Below are 16,951 nucleotides of genomic sequence, written 5' to 3'. Positions count from 1 at the left end.
AACAACCCAACCGCCCTTATCCCAGGCAGGTACAACAAGGGATGAACACGATGTAAGCAGAAGATGACGAGAAGAACAAAAACTGATAATGGAGCCATACATATGCATCCACTAGACGCAAAGCACACATGCACTCAACACGAAGAGAACGCACTGGGTCAAATATGCATTTATACATGAAGAATATTAACATTGCTACCACAACGACACAAAGAATACTAACATAAGCAATAAATACTCTGAATATAATATGAACAACGTGTGTATATAGTTCACTAACATAGAAACGCAATAGTAATGAGCAGCCATCTTTTGTAAAAGTGAAGCCATGACGCGCTTCTAAGTAAATGAAAGACCTCAAGGATTCACGAGAATTAAAAATGCTGAATTATAGAAATACAGACCCATGCTGAGCCCGGACAGTAGCTTGAAGCCCAAGCCAAGGTTACTGAGAACTTTGGGAGGGTCTGAACATTATAGAGTAGGCACAAGATAAGGGTTCCCAGGACGCATTAACTATACTCTCAAATTAATTAAAGTCTGGAGAAGCAAAACCGAACATTTTGCCACAGATGCAGGATAATTATAAGTCAGAAGACTCCATGAAAAATACGCTCAAGAATGACCCCAGTGATAGAAGAGACCATAACATTCATATCAATATTAGCTAAAATTCTCATAAATGCACGATAAAGTAATTCCAAAAGCAGTCCACACCCATAATTGAAGAACAATGTTTATTCATGAGCAGTGAACTCAGATAGGACACCTGCCTTAACTTCTTACGCATATTCACAGACACGAGGCGCTGCACAAGGTTAACTTCAAAGACGAGCACCCTGCTCATGGCCTAGGAATAAGTGATGGTATCTTTTCTAATTGCAAGAAAGCAAAGATAATTCCATAGATAAAAAAAGAACCTTGTATGTTTTTAGATAGCTTAATCAATGAGCTTCTTTTTTTCCAAGCTTGAAAAATCAATTGAGCCACAAAGTGAACTATGTTAGGATTCTGAGCCGATTTGCATGGTCAAGACTACGGGCCTGTGAAGCATTAAATGGTTTTAAGTATCTGACCCGCAGGTCTCTAACGCTATCACGCAGAAACATTAAATGGGTGATCGTCTCTTCCCCATTTCCACAAATAGGACACGTACTGACATGCGATCCCCTCCAAGTGTGCGTAGACTTAGCCACGCCCAGTGTGTTCATGCAAAGTTTAAAATAAAGTGCAGGTGCATATGGGGGAGAAATAAAATCCATGTACTCCTCATATCCAAAATCGTGCATGTATAATAGGTACGAAGATCCTGACCCCAATCTAGAGCATGAAACCTACATTCCTGTTTGTGATAAAAATACAGATGGCTGCATTTTTCACTATAGATTTTGTATCAGTGTTCATTAAATGTGGATTATACCAGTAAATGCTGACGTCCAAAGTAGTTAGCCAGCTCTTTATATGGGTAAAACAGGGGAGTGAACACCTGCCACCCCCAGGTGGAAGCATGTGTTAATGCTACCCTGTGTTTAGTTAGATCCATCCGGCCATCCTCCTAACCTGATCCAATACATCACTGGCCTTAAGTCCACTTCTTGCGTAACTGGACGGATATCGGTCTTCATGGGCCTCATTACGACTGTGCCAGTCCAGCAACAACAGTGCTGGTAAGCCTACGGGCACCATTGTTAGCGGACTGGCACAGTATGACTCCGCGGGTGCCGGTCGGCCTGCAGGGTCTTACCTGGCGGGTGGAACAGGACCCGCCTGCAGAGTTTCACGGAAGCACTGGCACCGTTATTAACCCTGCCGTTGCTTCCGTGGTCTCCATTCCCATTGAGTCCAATGGGACTCAAATGGGAATGGGGATTTACATTTACCGGCGGCTGACTTCCTGGAACGCCAGGGTGGTATTCCCCTGGTGTTTCTGGCAAGCCCGGGGCTGGTAAATATTGCAAGTCCGGCAGCAATCTGCTGGTTTTCCTGGCACGGTTACCGCTGGACTTGTAATGAGGCCCCTTGTGTAATATCGCATTAGGAGAGCTTGATGGGAGCATAAGAAGCCTTTTGAAGAACTTGTTTTCAACTACTTATGACTCTATATACTTTAATAAAGGAGACGACTTGGACAGCTATCATGCAGACTGCTGCTATTCTGAGGCGCACACAGAGGGAGCGTGTCAGGAGTTTAGGCACCTGTGCTACCTTGGTCCCTAGAATACCTTACAAGGAGGGATATACGTCCATATTAGATAAAATGTACACTTGGTCACAAGCAATAATGCAAATCCTGCAGACTGAGAGCGAGGCAGTGCAACAGGGATTCCATGCATCAGGTTCTAATGATCAAGCGCTAGAGCAGGGCTTCGGTGCACTAAGGGATGTCATTACAGATATAGTAGTGTTGGTTCAGAATGACCTGTCTATTATCAAAAGCGACCAAGAAGCAGCAGTGAGTCTTCCTGGTGCGACAGACTTACCTGACACTCTGAGCAGAGCAGGTCCAGATCGGAATGCGATGTCATGGACAGAACAGATAGGTGCACTTACCTTGTCCAGGGCTGCAATGCGCCAGGCAACTTCAGGTGCTACATTCCTTGTAGTGTCCAGATACCCCTTCAGACCACACCTGGGGAATGTGCACTTGATTGATAGCACTCGGGTTAGGGAAGATTATGTCGTGCCACACTCACACGCATGTATTTCACTTGCAAGTCCTGAATTAACACTGTGCTCGTTACGTGATTGCAAGGGTTCTACTCACTAGTGATGACGAAGCTGTGCAAGTGAGTTCCTGCCAGAACAGCACTGAATGCACGGCCATGTTACACCCATGGCAACTTTCCACAGTCCAGCACATAGTTGTGCACTTCAATGCCTCATGTTGCTGTGTTGGAGTTGGGGTACTAATGCTTATCACTGTGAGCGCCCAAGTTAAATGTTGGTTTATTCCCAATCCAACTCTGCAATCACAATTAAAATGTGTACCCCTGCCAACCTCAATTGAAAGACTTTACAATTTCCAAAACTAAGCCTCCATTTGGAACATTTGCATAACATTTGCCTACAAGTGGGTAGCAGTGAGGAGCTGTACCTCCAAACACACTGGAAAGCGGTTAAGCAGATTGCATTCTCCTGACCAGCCAGTATGCAATGCAACAGGGCATTGATGCCCTCAGTGACGGTTCTCAGCTATCAGGCATAAATTCAGCTTTAGGTAAGGGGAGGGAACCCCGTCTTCGTTGCCGCTGGGTGCCAATAGTTTTCACTAGATATATTGGTGCGTCTAGCACAGGTAATTGATAAGTCTCGAAACTTGCTTGTAGGTGTATTGGTATTTTAATTGGCACAATCTACGAAGCACCAGTGGTCCCAGTTACATGAAGTAAGCCAACACGTGTTTCGACCAATGGGTCTTTGTCAAGGCTTAGGTGTTGTGACAAGGTGAGAGTAATATGTGGCGAGGCGGGTAGCCGTGAGTGGTAAGGTGAAAGGTGAAGAATTATATTGTCAAGTGACATATGGACATGCAAATTGTCATATGTAAAGAAAGGTGATGCCGGTTGAATGAGGTGTGTCACACACAGGTTCGAGGAATGTACACAGTTGATAGTTCCAAGGTAATGGGCCCAAGTGAGTGCATATTACATAAGATGAAGGAAGACACGAAAGAAGTAGGGTTAGATGGGGTGGAGCACGATCCCGGCAGTGATTATAGAGGTACAGAAAGGTGTGGGTTGACATTCCTTGGTTGGGGGAGCTGGTTAGCAACTAGAAAGAAGAGAAAGACCCGTGGAAATGACGGTTGGAAAAACGGCAATAGTAGCACTGGTTAAGAGGGCTGGGGGATGGTGGAAGCATTACCGGAGTGCTAGTAGGACTGAGGTGAGCTGTAGTAGTCTGGCGTGCAATGGTGTCATGCAAGGGCCATACACGCCTTAATTGAAGGTTCTCAGCTAACAGGCATCCAGTCAGCGTCCCCTGCATGCACTGTGCTTGCTACTAAAGCACTGAAAAGGGCCTTGGAGCGTTCAACACATTTATTAGAACATTGACACTGGCTGCTTGGAATACTTACCATAATTCTGTGCTGTACTAAACCCTGCATCATGAGTAACCACTGCATCCAGCGCCTTGAAGCTGATCGATTTCCTTTCACAGCTGAACTGTGCAGATCTTGGCTTTCAGCAGTGCTCCCAATCTGAACAACATTTTATTTTTTCCTTAGTTAGGAACATATCAACGGTCGCAGCCATTGCCAGATGTGTAGTGAGCTACATCTCGCCGGAAACTTGGGGGTCAGAGTCACACTGAACACAGATCGTCTCTTAAAACTCCGTCTGAGCAGTGAGCACAGAGATGTGTGAGGAATGCAGAGTTTTCTCCTCTGGTGTTTTAGAGTGACTTTATAGATATCTCCCCACCCAGTGAGGCTCGTGACGTGAACGTGTCTCGGGGACGACAAATACCCACAAGACAGAAATGAAGAATGTGTCCCGATGGCTTCATCAGGACTATTGCAGAACAAGATGGAACAGATGCCCTATTTGCAAAGCCTGATCCGAGCCGAACACAGGAAGAAACCTGCTCTGTCTTTAACCCTTCCACCGCTAGAGCCCCATCTATCCCATCTAACCCTTCGACCTCTAGAGCCCCATCTATTCCCTCTAACCCATCGACCTCTAGAGCCCCATCTATCCCATCTACCCCTTCGACCTCTAGAGCCCCATCTAATCCCTCTAACCCATCGACCTCTAGAGCCCTATCTATCCCCTCTAACCCTTCCACCTCTAGAGCCGATCTATCCCCTCTAACCCTTCCACCTCTAGAGCCCCATCTGATGCAGCAGAGGAGGAACCAACTATCCCACCTAACCCTTCCACCGCTAGAGCCCCATCTATCCCATCTAACCCTTCGAGCTCTAGAGCCCCATCTGACGCAGCAGAGGAGGAACCAACTATCCCACCTAACCCTTCCACCTCTAGAGCCCCATCTGACTCAGCAGGGGAACCAACTATCCCACCTAACCCTTCCATCCCTAGAACCCCATCTATCCCCTCTAACCCTTCCACCTCTAGAGCCCCATCTGACGCAGCAGAGGGGGAACCAACTATCCCACCTAACCCTTCCACCTCTAGAGCCCCATCTATCCCATCTAACCGTTCCATCCCTAGAACCCCATCTATCCCCTCTAACCCTTCCACCTCTAGAGCCCCATCTGACGCAGCAGAGGGGGAACCATCTATCCCCTCTAACCCTTCCACCTCTAGAGCCCCATCTGACGCAGCAGAGGAGGAACCAATTATCCCACCTAACCCTTCCACCTATAGAGCCCCATCTATCCCATCTAACCCTTTGACGTCTAGAGCCCGAACTATCCCATCTAACCCTTTCACCTCTAGAGCCCCAACTATCCCATCTAACCCTTCCACCTCTAGAGCCCCATCTATCCCATATGACCCTTTGACTTCTAGAGCCTCATCTGATGCAGTAGAGGAGGAACCAACTATCTCCTCTAACCCTTCCACCTCTAGAGCCCCATCTATCCCATCTAACCCTTCCACCTCTAGAGCCCCATCTGACGCAGCAGAGGAGGAACCAACTATCCCACCTAACCCTTCCACTCCTAGAGCCCCATCTATCCCATCTAACCCTTCCACCTCTAGAGCCCCATCTGACGCAGCAGAGGAGGAACCAACTATCCCATCTAACCCTTCCACCTCTAGAGCCCCATCTGACGCAGCAGAGGAGGAACCAACTATCCCACCTAACCCTTCCATCTCTAGAGCCCCATCTGACGCAGCAGAGGAGGAACCAACTATCCCACCTAACCCTTCCACCCCTAGAGCCCCATCTATCCCATCTAACCCTTCCACCTCTAGAGCCCCATCTGACGCAGCAGAGGAGGAACCAACTATCCCATCTAACCCTTCCACCTCTAGAGCCCCATCTGACGCAGCAGAGGAGGAACCAACTATCTACCGAACCCTTCCACCTCTAGAGCCCCATCTGACGCAGCAGAGGAGGAACCAACTATCCCACCTAACCCTTCCACCTCTAGAGCCCCATCTGACGCAGCAGAGGAGGGACCTACTACCCCACCTAACCCTTCCACCTATAGAGCCCCATCTGACGCAGCAGAGGAGGAACCAACTATCCCACCTAACCCTTCCACCTCTAGAGCCCCATCTGACGCAGCAGAGGAGGAACCAACTATCCCACCTAACCCTTCCACCTCTAGAGCCCCATCTTACGCAGCAGAGGAGGAACCAACTATCCCACCTAATCCTTCCACCTCTAGAGCCCCATCTGACGCAGCAGAGGAGGAACCAACTATCCATCCTAACCCTTCCACCTATAGAGCCCCATCTGACGCAGCAGAGGAGGAACCAACTATCCCACCTAACCCTTCCACCTCTAGAGCCCCATCTGACGCAGCAGAGGAACCAACTATACCACCTAACCCTTCCATCCCTAGAGCCCCATCTATCCCATCTAACCCTTCCACCTCTAGAGCCCCATCTATCCCCTCTAACCCTTGCACCTCTAGAGCCCCTTCTGACGCAGCAGAGGAGGAACCAACTATCCCACCTAACCCTTCCACCTCTGGAGCCCCATCTGACGCAGCAGAGGAGGAACCAACTATCCCCTCTAACCTTTCCACTTCTAGAGCGACATCTATCCCATCTAACCCTTCGACCTCTAGAGCCCCATCTGACGCAGCAGAGGAGGAACCAACTATCCCACCTAACCCTTCCACCTATAGAGCCCCATCTGACGCAGCAGAGGAGGAACCAACTATCCCACCTAACCCTTCCACCTCTAGAGCCCCATCTGACGCAGCAGAGGAGGGACCAACTATCTCACCTAACCCTTCCACCTATAGAGCCCCATCTGACGCAGCAGAGGAGGAACCAACTATCCACCTAACCCTTCCACCTCTAGAGCCCCATCTGACGCAGCAGAGGAGGAACCAACTATCCCACCTAACCCTTCCACCTATAGAGCCCCATCTGACGCAGCAGAGGAGGAACCAAATATCCCACCTAACCCTTCCACCTCTAGAGCCCCATCTGACGCAGCAGAGGAGGAACCAACTATCCCACCTAACCCTTCCACCTCTAGAGCCCCATCTGACGCAGCAGAGGAGGAACCAACTATCCCACCTAACCCTTCCACCTATAGAGCCCCATCTGACGCAGCAGAGGAGGAACCAACTATCCCACCTAACCCTTCCACCTCTAGAGCCCCATCTGACGCAGCAGAGGAACCAACTATCCCACCTAACCCTTCCATCCCTAGAGCCCCATCTATCCCATCTAACCCTTCCACCTCTAGAGCCCCATCTATCCCCTCTAACCCTTCCACCTCTGGAGCCCCTTCTGACGCAGCAGAGGAGGAACCAACTATCCCACCTAACCCTTCCACCTCTAGAGCCCATTCTGACGCAGCAGAGGAGGAACCAACTATCCCCTCTAACCCTTCCACTTCTAGAGCGACATCTATCCCATCTAACCCTTCGACCTCTAGAGCCCCATCTGACGAAGGAGAGGAGGAACCAACTATCCCCTCTAACCATTCCACCTCTAGAGCGCCATCTATCCCATATAACCCTTCGACCTCTAGAGCCCCATCTGACGCAGTAGAGGAGGAACCAACTATCCCCTCTAACCCTTCCACCTCTAGAGACCCATCTATCCCATCTAACCCTTCAAACTCTAGAGCCCCATCTATCCCATCTAACCCTTCGACCTCTAGAGCCCCATCTGACGCAGCAGAGGAGGAACCAACTGTCCCATCTAACCCTTCCACCTCTAGAGCCCCATCTGACGCAGCAGAGGAGGAACCAACTATCTCACCTAACCCTTCCACCTCTAAAGCCCCATCTGACGCGGCACAGGAGGAACCAACTATCCCATCTAACCCTTCGACCTCTAGAGCCCCATCTGACGCAGTAGAGGAGGAACCAACTATCCCCTCTAACCCTTCCACCTCTAGAGCCCCATCTAACCCATCTAACCCTTCGACCTCTAGAGCCCCATCTGACGCAGTAGAGGAGGAACCAACTATCCCCTCTAACCCTTCCACGTCTAGAGCCCCATCTATCCCATCTATCCCATCGTCCTCTAGAGCCCCATCTGACGCAGCAGAGGTGGAACCAACTATCCCCTCTAACCCTTCCTCCTCTAGAGCCCCATCTATCCCATCTAACCCTTCCACCTCTAGAGCCCCATCTGACGCAGCAGAGGAGGAACCAACGATCCCATCTAACCCTTCCACCTCTAGAGCCCCATCTATCCCATATAACCCTTCCACCTCTAGAGCCCCATCTGACGCAGCAGAGGAGGAACCAACTATCCCACCTAACCCTTCCACCCATAGAGCCCCATCTGACGCAGCAGAGGAGGAACCAACTATCCCACCAAACCCTTCCACCCCTAGTGCCCCATCTATCCCATCTAACCCTTCCACCTCTAGAGCCCCATCTGACGCAGCAGAGGAGGAACCAACTATTCCACCTAACCCTTCCACCTCTAGAGCCCCATCTATCCCATCTAACCCTTCCACCTCTAGAGCCCCATCTGACGTAGCAGAGTAGGAACCAACTATCCCCTCTAACCCTTCCACCTAAAGAGTACCATCTATCCCATCTAACCAATCCACATCTAGAGCCCCATCTGACGCAGCAGAGGAGGAACCAACTATCCCACCTAACCCTTCCACCTCTAGAGCCCGATCTATCCCATCTAACCATTCCACCTCTAGAGCCCCTTCTGACGCAGCAGAGGAGGAACCAACTATCCCACCTAACCCTTCCACCTCTAGAGCCCCATCTGACGCAGCAGAGGAGGAACCATCTTTCCCACCTAACCCTTCCACCTCTAGAGCCCCATCTGACGCAGCAGAGGAGGAACCAACTATCCCATTTTACCCTTCCACATCTAGAGCCCCATCTGACGCAGCAGAGGAGGAACCAACTATCCCACTTAACCCTTCCACCTCTAGAGCCCCATCTGACGCAGCAGAGGAGGAACCAACTATTCCACCTAACCCTTCCACCTCTGGAGCCCCATCTATCCCATCTAACCCTTCCACCTCTAGAGCCCCATCTGACGTAGCAGAGTAGGAACCAACTATCCCCTCTAACCCTTCCACCTAAAGAGTCCCATCTATCCCATCTAACCCTTCCACATCTAGAGCCCCATCTGACGCAGCAGAGGAGGAACCAACTACCCCACCTAACCCTTCCACCTATAGAGCCCCATCTGACGCAGCAGAGGAGGAACCAACTATCCCACCTAACCCTTCCACCTCTAGAGCCCCATCTGACGCAGCAGAGGAGGAACCAACTATCCCCTCTAACCCTTCCACCTCTAGAGCCCCATCCATCCCATCTAACCCTTCGACCTCTAGAGCCCCATCTATCCCCTCTAAACCTTCCACCTCTAGAGCCCCATCTGACGCAGCAGAGGAGGAACCAACTATCCCCTCTAACCCTTCCACCTAAAGAGCCCCATCTATCCCATCTAACCCATTGACCTCTAGAGCCCCATCTGACGCAGTAGAGGAGGAACCAACTATCCCCTCTAACCCTTCCACCTCTAGAGCCCCATCTATCCCATCTAACCCTTCGACCTCTAGAGCCTCATCTGACGCAGTAGACGAGGAACCAACTATCCCCTTTCACCCTTCCACCTCTAGAGCCCCATCTATCCCATCTATCCCATCGACCTCTAGAGCCCCATCCGACGCAGCAGAGGAGGAACCAACTGTCCCATCTAACCCTTCCACCTCTAGAGCCCCATCTGATGCAGCAGAGCAGGAACCAACTATCTCAACTAACCCTTCGACCTTTAGAGCCCCATCTGAAGCAGTAGAGGAGGAACCAACTGTCCCATCTAACCCTTCCACCCCTAGAGACCCATCTGACGCCGCAGAGCAGGAACCAACTATCTCAACTAACCCTTCGACCTTTAGAGCCCCATCTGAAGCAGTAGAGGAGGAACCAACTATCCCCTCTAACCCTTCCACCTCTAGAGCCCCATCTATCCCATCTAAACCTTCGACCTCCAGAGCCCCATCTGACGCAGCAGAGGAGGAACCAACTGTCCCATCTAACCCTTCCACCTCTAGAGCCCCATCTGACGCAGCAGAGGAGGAACCAACTATCTCACCTAACCCTTCTACTTCTAGAGCCCCATCTGACGCGGCAGAGGAGGAACCAACTATCCCATCTAACCCTTCGACCTCTAGAGCCCCATCTGACGTAGTAGAGGAGGAACCAACTATCCCCTCTAACCCTTCCACCTCTAGAGCCCCATCTATCCCATCTAACCCTTTGACCGCTAGAGCCCCATCTGATGCAGTAGAGGAGGAACCAACTATCCTCTCTAACCCTTCGCGCTCTAGAGCCCCATCTATCCCATCTAACCCTTCGACCTCTAGAGCCCCATCTGACGCAGCAGAGGAGGAACCAACTATCCCACCTAACCTTTCCACCTCTAGAGCCCCATCTGACGCAGTAGAGAAGGAACCAACTATCCCCTCTAACCCTTTCACCTCTAGAGCCCCATCTATCCCATCTAACCCTTCGACCTCTAGAGCCCCATCTGACGCAGTAGAGGCGGAACCAACTATCCCCTCTAACCCTTCCACCTCAAGAGCCCCATCTATCCCATCTAACCCTTCGATCTCTAGAGACCCATCTGACGCAGCAGAGGAGGAACCAACTATCCCATCTAACCCTTCCACCTCTAGAGCCCCCTCTGACGCAGTAGAGGAGGAACCAACTATCCCCTCTAACCCTTCCACCTCTAGAGCCCCATTTATCCCATCTAACCCTTCGACCTCTAGAACCCCATCTGACGCAGCAGAGGAGGAACCAACTATCCCACCTAACCCTTCCACCTCTAGAGCCCCATCTATACCATCTAACCCTTCGACCTCTAGAGCCCCATCTGACGCAGTAGAGGAGGACCCAACTATCCCCTCTACCCCTTCCACCTCTAGAGCCCCATCTATCCCATCTAACCCTTCGACCTCTAGAGCCCCATCTGACGCAGTAGAGGCGGAACCAACTATCCCCTCTAACCCTTCCACCTCAAGAGCCCCATCTATCCCATCTAACCCTTCGATCTCTAGAGACCCATCTGACGCAGCAGAGGAGGAACCAACTATCCCATCTAACCCTTCCACCTCTAGAGCCCCCTCTGACGCAGTAGAGGAGGAACCAACTATCCCCTCTAACCCTTCCACCTCTAGAGCCCCATTTATCCCATCTAACCCTTCGACCTCTAGAACCCCATCTGACGCAGCAGAGGAGGAACCAACTATCCCACCTAACCCTTCCACCTCTAGAGCCCCATCTATACCATCTAACCCTTCGACCTCTAGAGCCCCATCTGACGCAGTAGAGGAGGACCCAACTATCCCCTCTACCCCTTCCACCTCTAGAGCCCCATTTATCCCATCTAACCCTTCGACCTCTAGAGCCCCATCTGACGCAGCAGAGAAGGAACCAACTATCCCACCTAACCCTTCCACCTCTAGAGCCCCATCTATACCATCTAACCTTTCGACCTCTAAAGCCCCATCTGACGCAGCAGAGGAGGAACCAACTATCCCATCTAACCCTTCCACCTCTAGAGCCCCATCTGACGCAGCAGAGGAGGAACCAACTATCCCACCTAACCCTTCCACCTCTAGAGCGCCATCTATCCCATCTAACTCTTCCACCTCTAGAACCCCATCTATCCCATCTAACCCTTCCACCTCTAGAGCCCCATCTGACGCAGCAGAGGAGGAACCAACTATTCCACCTAACCCTTCCACCTCTAGAGCGCCATCTATCCCATCTAACTCTTCCACCTCTAGAGCCCCATCTATCCCATTTTACCCTTCCACCTCTAGAGCCCCATCTGACACAGTAGAGGAGGAACCAACTATCCCACCTAACCCTTCCACCTCTAGAGCCCCATCTGATGCACCGGAGGAGGAACCAACTGTTCCATCTAACCCTTCCACCTCTAGAGCCCCATCTGACGCAGCAGAGGAGGAACCAACTATCTCACCTTACCCTTCCACCTCTAGAGCCCCATCTGACGCAGCAGAGGAGGATCCAACTATCCCATTTTACCCTTCCACCTCTAGAGCCCCATCTGATGCAGCAGAGGAGGAACCAACTATCCCACCTAACCCTTCCACCTCTAGAGCCCCATCTGACGCAGCAGAGGAGGAACCAACTATCCCATTTTACCCTTCCACCTCTAGAGCCCCATCTGACGCAGCAGAGGAGGAACCAACTATCCCACCTAACCCTTCCACCTCTAGAGCCCCATTTGATGCACCAGAGGAGGAACCAACTGTTCCATCTAACCCTTCCACCTCTAGAGCCCCATCTGACGCAGCAGAGGAGGAACCAACTATCCCACCTTACCCTTCCACCTCTAGAGCCCCATCTGACGCAGCAGAGGAGGAACCAACTATCCCACCTAACCCTTCCACCTCTAGAGCGCCATCTATCCCATCTAACTCTTCCACCTCTAGAGCCCCATCTGACGCAGCAGAGGAGGAACCAACTATCCCACCTTACCCTTCCACCTCTAGAGCCCCATCTGACGCAGCAGAGGAGGAACCAACTATCCCACCTAACCCTTCCACCTCTAGAGCCCCATCTATCCCATCTTACCCTTCCACCTCTAGAGCCCCATCTGACGCAGCAGAGGAGGAACCAACTATCCCATCTTACCCTTGCACCTCTAGAGCCCCATCTGATGCAGCAGAGGAGGAACCAACTATCCCCTCTAACCCTTCCACCTCTAGAGCGCCATCTATCGCATCTAACCCTTCCACCTCTAGAGCCCCATCTGATGCCGCAGAGGAGGAACCAACTATCCCACCTAACCCTTCCACCTCTAGAGCCCCATCTGACGCAGCAGAGGAGGAACCAACTATCCCACCTAACCCTTCCACCTCTAGAGCGCCATCTATCCCATCTAAGACTTCCACCTCTAGAGCCCCATCTGATGCAGCAGAGGAGGAACCAACTATCCCACCTAACCCTTCCACCTCTAGAGCCCCATCTGACGCAGCAGAGGAGGAACCAACTATCCCACCTAACCCTTCCACCTCTAGAGCCCCATCTGACGCAGCAGAGGAGGAACCAACTATCCCATTTCACCCTTCCACCTCTAGAGCCCCATCTGACGCAGCAGAGGAGGAACCAACTATCCCATCTAACCCTTCCACCTCTAGAGCCCCATCTGACGCAGCAGAGGAGGAACCAACTATCCCACCTTACCCTTCCACCTCTAGAGCCCCATCTGACCCAGCAGAGGAGGAACCAACTATCCCATTTTACCCTTCCACCTCTAGAGCCCCATCTGACGCAGCAGAGGAGGAACCAACTATCCCATTTTACCCTTCCACCTCTAGAGCCCCATCTGACGCAGCAGAGGAGGAACCAACTATCCCACCTAACCCTTCGACCTCTAGAGCCCCATCTGAGGCACCAGAGGAGGAACCAACTGTCCCACCTAACCCTTCCACCTCTAGAGCCCCATCTGACGCAGCAGAGGAGGAACCAACTGTCCCACCTAACCCTTCCACCTCTACAGCCCCATCTGACGCAGCAGAGGAGGAACCAACTGTCCCACCTAAGCCTTCCACCTCTACAGCCCCATCTGACGCAGCAGAGGAGGAACCAACTATCCCACCTAACCCTTCCACCTCTAGAGCCCCATCTGACGCAGCAGAGGGGGAACAAACTATCCCACCTAACCCTTCCACCTCTAGAGCCCCATCTGATTTAGCAGAGGAGGAACCAACTATCCCATCTTACGCAACAGAGGAGGGACCAACTGTCCCACCTAACCCTTCCACCTCTACAGCCCCATCTGACGCAGCAGAGGAGGAACCAACTATCCCATTTTACCCTTCCACCTCTAGAGCCCCATCTGACGCAGCAGAGGAGGAACCAACTATCCCACCTAACCCTTCGACCTCTAGAGTCCCATCTGACGCAGCAGAGGAGGAACCAACTATCCCAACTTACCCTTCCACCTCTAGAGCCCCATCTGACGCAGCAGAGGAGGAACCGACTATCCCCTCTAACCCTTCCACCTCTAGAGCCCCATCCATCCCATCTAACCCTTCGACCTCCAGAGCCCCATCTGACGAAGTAGAGGAGGAACCAATTGTCCCCTCTAACCTTTCCACCTAATGAGCCCCATCTATCCCATCTCACCCTTCGACCTCTAGAGCCCCATCTATCCCATCTAACCCTTCGACCTCTAGAGCCCCATCTGACGCAGCAGAGGACGAACCAACTATCCCCTCTAACCCTTCCACCTAAAGAGCCCTATCTATCCCATCTAACCCATTGACCTCTAGAGCCCCATCTGACGCAGTAGAGGAGGAACCAACTATCCCCTCTAACCCTTCCAACTCTAGAGCCCCATCTATCCCATCGAACGCTTCTACCTCTAGAGCCTCATCTGACGCAGTAGAGGAGGAACCCACTATCCCCCCTAACCCTTCCACCTCTAGATCCCCATCTATCCCATCTATCCCATCGACCTCTAGAGCCCCATCTGACGCAGCAGAGGAGGAACCAACTGTCCCATCTAACCCTTCCACCTCTAGAGCCCATCTGACGCAGTAGAGGAGGAACCAACTATCCCCTCTAACCCTTCCACCTCTAGAGCCCCATCTAACCGTTCGACCTCTAGAGCCCCATCTGACGCAGCAGAGGGGGAACCAACTGTCCCATCTAACCCTTCCACCTCTAGAGCCCCATCTGACGCAGTAGAGGAGGAACCAACCATCCCCTCTAACCCTTCCACCTATAGCGCCCCATCTATCCCATCTAACCCTTCGACCTCCAGAGCCCCATCTGACGCAGCAGAGGAGGAACCAACAGTCCCATCTAACCCTTCCACCTCTAGAGCCCCATCTGACGCAGCAGAGGAGGAACCAACTATCTCAACTAACCCTTCCACCTCTAGAGCCCCATCTGACGCAGCAGAGGAGGAACCAACTATCCCATCTAACCCTTCGACCTCTAGAGCCCCATCTGACGCAGTAGAGGAGGAACCAACTATCCCCTCTAACCCTTCCACCTCTAAAGCGCCATCTATCCCATCTAACCCTTCGACCTCTAGAGCCCCATCTGATGCAGTAGAAGAGGAACCAACCATCCTCTCTAACCCTTCCGGCTCTAGAGCCCCATCTATCCCATCTAACCCTTCGACCTCTCGAGCCCCATCTGACGCAGCAGAGGAGGAACCAACTATCCCACCTAACCCTTCCACCTCTAGAGCCCCATCTGAGGCACCAGAGGAGGAACCAACTGTCCCACCTAACCCTTCCACCTCTAGAGCCCCATCTGACGCAGCAGAGGAGGAACCAACTGTCCCACCTAACCCTTCCACCTCTACAGCCCCATCTGACGCAGCAGAGGAGGAACCAACTGTCCCACCTAACCCTTCCACCTCTACAGCCCCATCTGACGCAGCAGAGGAGGAACCAACTATCCCACCTAACCCTTCCACCTCTAGAGCCCCATCTGACGCAGCAGAGGGGGAACCAACTATCCCACCTAACCCTTCCACCTCTAGAGCCCCATCTGACGCAGCAGAGGAGGAACCAACTATCTCATCTTACGCAACAGAGGAGGGACCAACTATCCCACCTAACCCTTCCACCCCTAGAGCCCTATCTGACGCAGCAGAGGAGGAACCAACTATCCCATCTAACCCTTCCACCTCTAGAGCCCCATCTGACGCAGCAGAGGAGGAACCAACTATCCCATTTTACCCTTCCACCTCTAGAGCCCCATCTGACGCAGCAGAGGAGGAACCAACTATCCCACCTAACCCTTTCACCTCTAGAGACCCCTCTGACGCAGCAGAGGAGGAACCAACTGTCCCATCTAACCCTTCTACCTCTAGAGCCCCATCTGACACAGCAGAGGAGGAACCAACTATCCCACCTAACCCTTCGACCTCTAGAGTCCCATCTGACGCAGCAGAGGAGGAACCAACTATCCCATCTTACCCTTCCACCTCTAGAGCCCCATCTGACGCAGCAGAGGAGGAACCGACTATCCCCTCTAACCCTTCCACCTCTAGAGCCCCATCCATCCCATCTAACTCTTCGACCTCCAGAGCCCCATCTGACGAAGTAGAGGAGGAACCAATTATCCCATCTAACCTTTCCACCTAATGAGCCCCATCTATCCCATCTCACCCTTCGACCTCTAGAGCCCCATCTATCCCATCTAACCCTTCGACCTCTAGAGCCCCATCTGAGGCTGCAGAGGAGGAACCAACTATCCCCTCTAACCCTTCCACCTAAAGAGCCCTATCTATCCCATCTAACCCATTGACCTCTAGAGCCCCATCTGACGCAGTAGAGGAGGAACCAACTATCCCCTCTAACCCTTCCAACTCCAGAGCCCCATCTATTCCATCGAACCCTTCTACCTCTAGAGCCTCATCTGACGCAGTAGTGGAGGAACCCACTATCCCCCCTAACCCTTCCACCTCTAGAGCCCCATCTATCCCATCTATCCCATCTATCCCATCGACCTCTAGAGGCCCATCTGACGCAGCAGAGGAGGAACCAACTGTCCCATCTAACCCTTCCACCTCTAGAGCCCCATCTGACGCAGTAGAGGAGGAACCAACTATCCCCTCTAACCCTTCCACCTCTAGAGCCCCATCTAACCGTTCGACCTCTAGAGCCCCATCTGACGCAGCAGAGGAGGAACCAACTGTCCCATCTAACCCTTCCACCTCTAGAGCCCCATCTGACGCAGCAGAGGAACCAACCATCCCCTCTAAACCTTCCACCTATAGAGCCCCATCTATCCCATCTAACCCTTTGACCTCCAGAGCCCCATCTGACGCAGCAGAGGAGGAACCAACTGTCCCATCTAACCCTTCCACCT

The 16,951-nt window shown here is 52.1% G+C and overlaps 1 protein-coding gene across 1 annotated transcript; it reads left to right on the top strand.

Moving 5' to 3' along the window:
* The first annotated feature begins 2,281 nt into the window (after positions 1-2,281).
* On the top strand, positions 2,282-16,224 carry LOC138528240 (mucin-2-like). Its single transcript, XM_069639696.1, has 6 exons — positions 2,282-2,452; positions 4,795-6,842; positions 6,946-8,595; positions 8,767-9,123; positions 9,547-14,179; positions 14,644-16,224. The coding sequence occupies exons 1-6, from the start codon at positions 2,282-2,284 to the stop codon at positions 16,222-16,224; spliced, it is 10,440 nt and encodes a 3,479-aa protein (XP_069495797.1).
* The last annotated feature ends 727 nt before the right edge of the window (positions 16,225-16,951 follow it).

Source organism: Ambystoma mexicanum, chromosome 7q (genome assembly GCF_040938575.1).
Source record: "Ambystoma mexicanum isolate Mex_15411 chromosome 7q, UKY_AmexF1_1, whole genome shotgun sequence".
Lineage (NCBI taxonomy): Eukaryota > Metazoa > Chordata > Amphibia > Caudata > Ambystomatidae > Ambystoma > Ambystoma mexicanum.
Note: the sequence above shows the minus strand (reverse complement) of the source record. Positions and strands in the feature narration are given on the sequence as shown.

What these genes read in the sequence shown, in the direction of transcription:
- LOC138528240 (XM_069639696.1), top strand. Translation starts at nt 2,282, where the DNA reads ATGCAAATCCTGCAGACTGAGAGCGAGGCAGTGCAACAGGGATTCCAT. An exon ending in CTAGAGCCCCATCTGACGCA is followed by an intron (nt 6,843 to 6,945) that starts GCAGAGGAGGGA and finishes TTCCACCTCTAG; the next exon opens with AGCCCCATCTGACGCAGCAG. An exon ending in GCCCCATCTGACGTAGCAGA is followed by an intron (nt 9,124 to 9,546) that starts GTAGGAACCAAC and finishes ATTGACCTCTAG; the next exon opens with AGCCCCATCTGACGCAGTAG.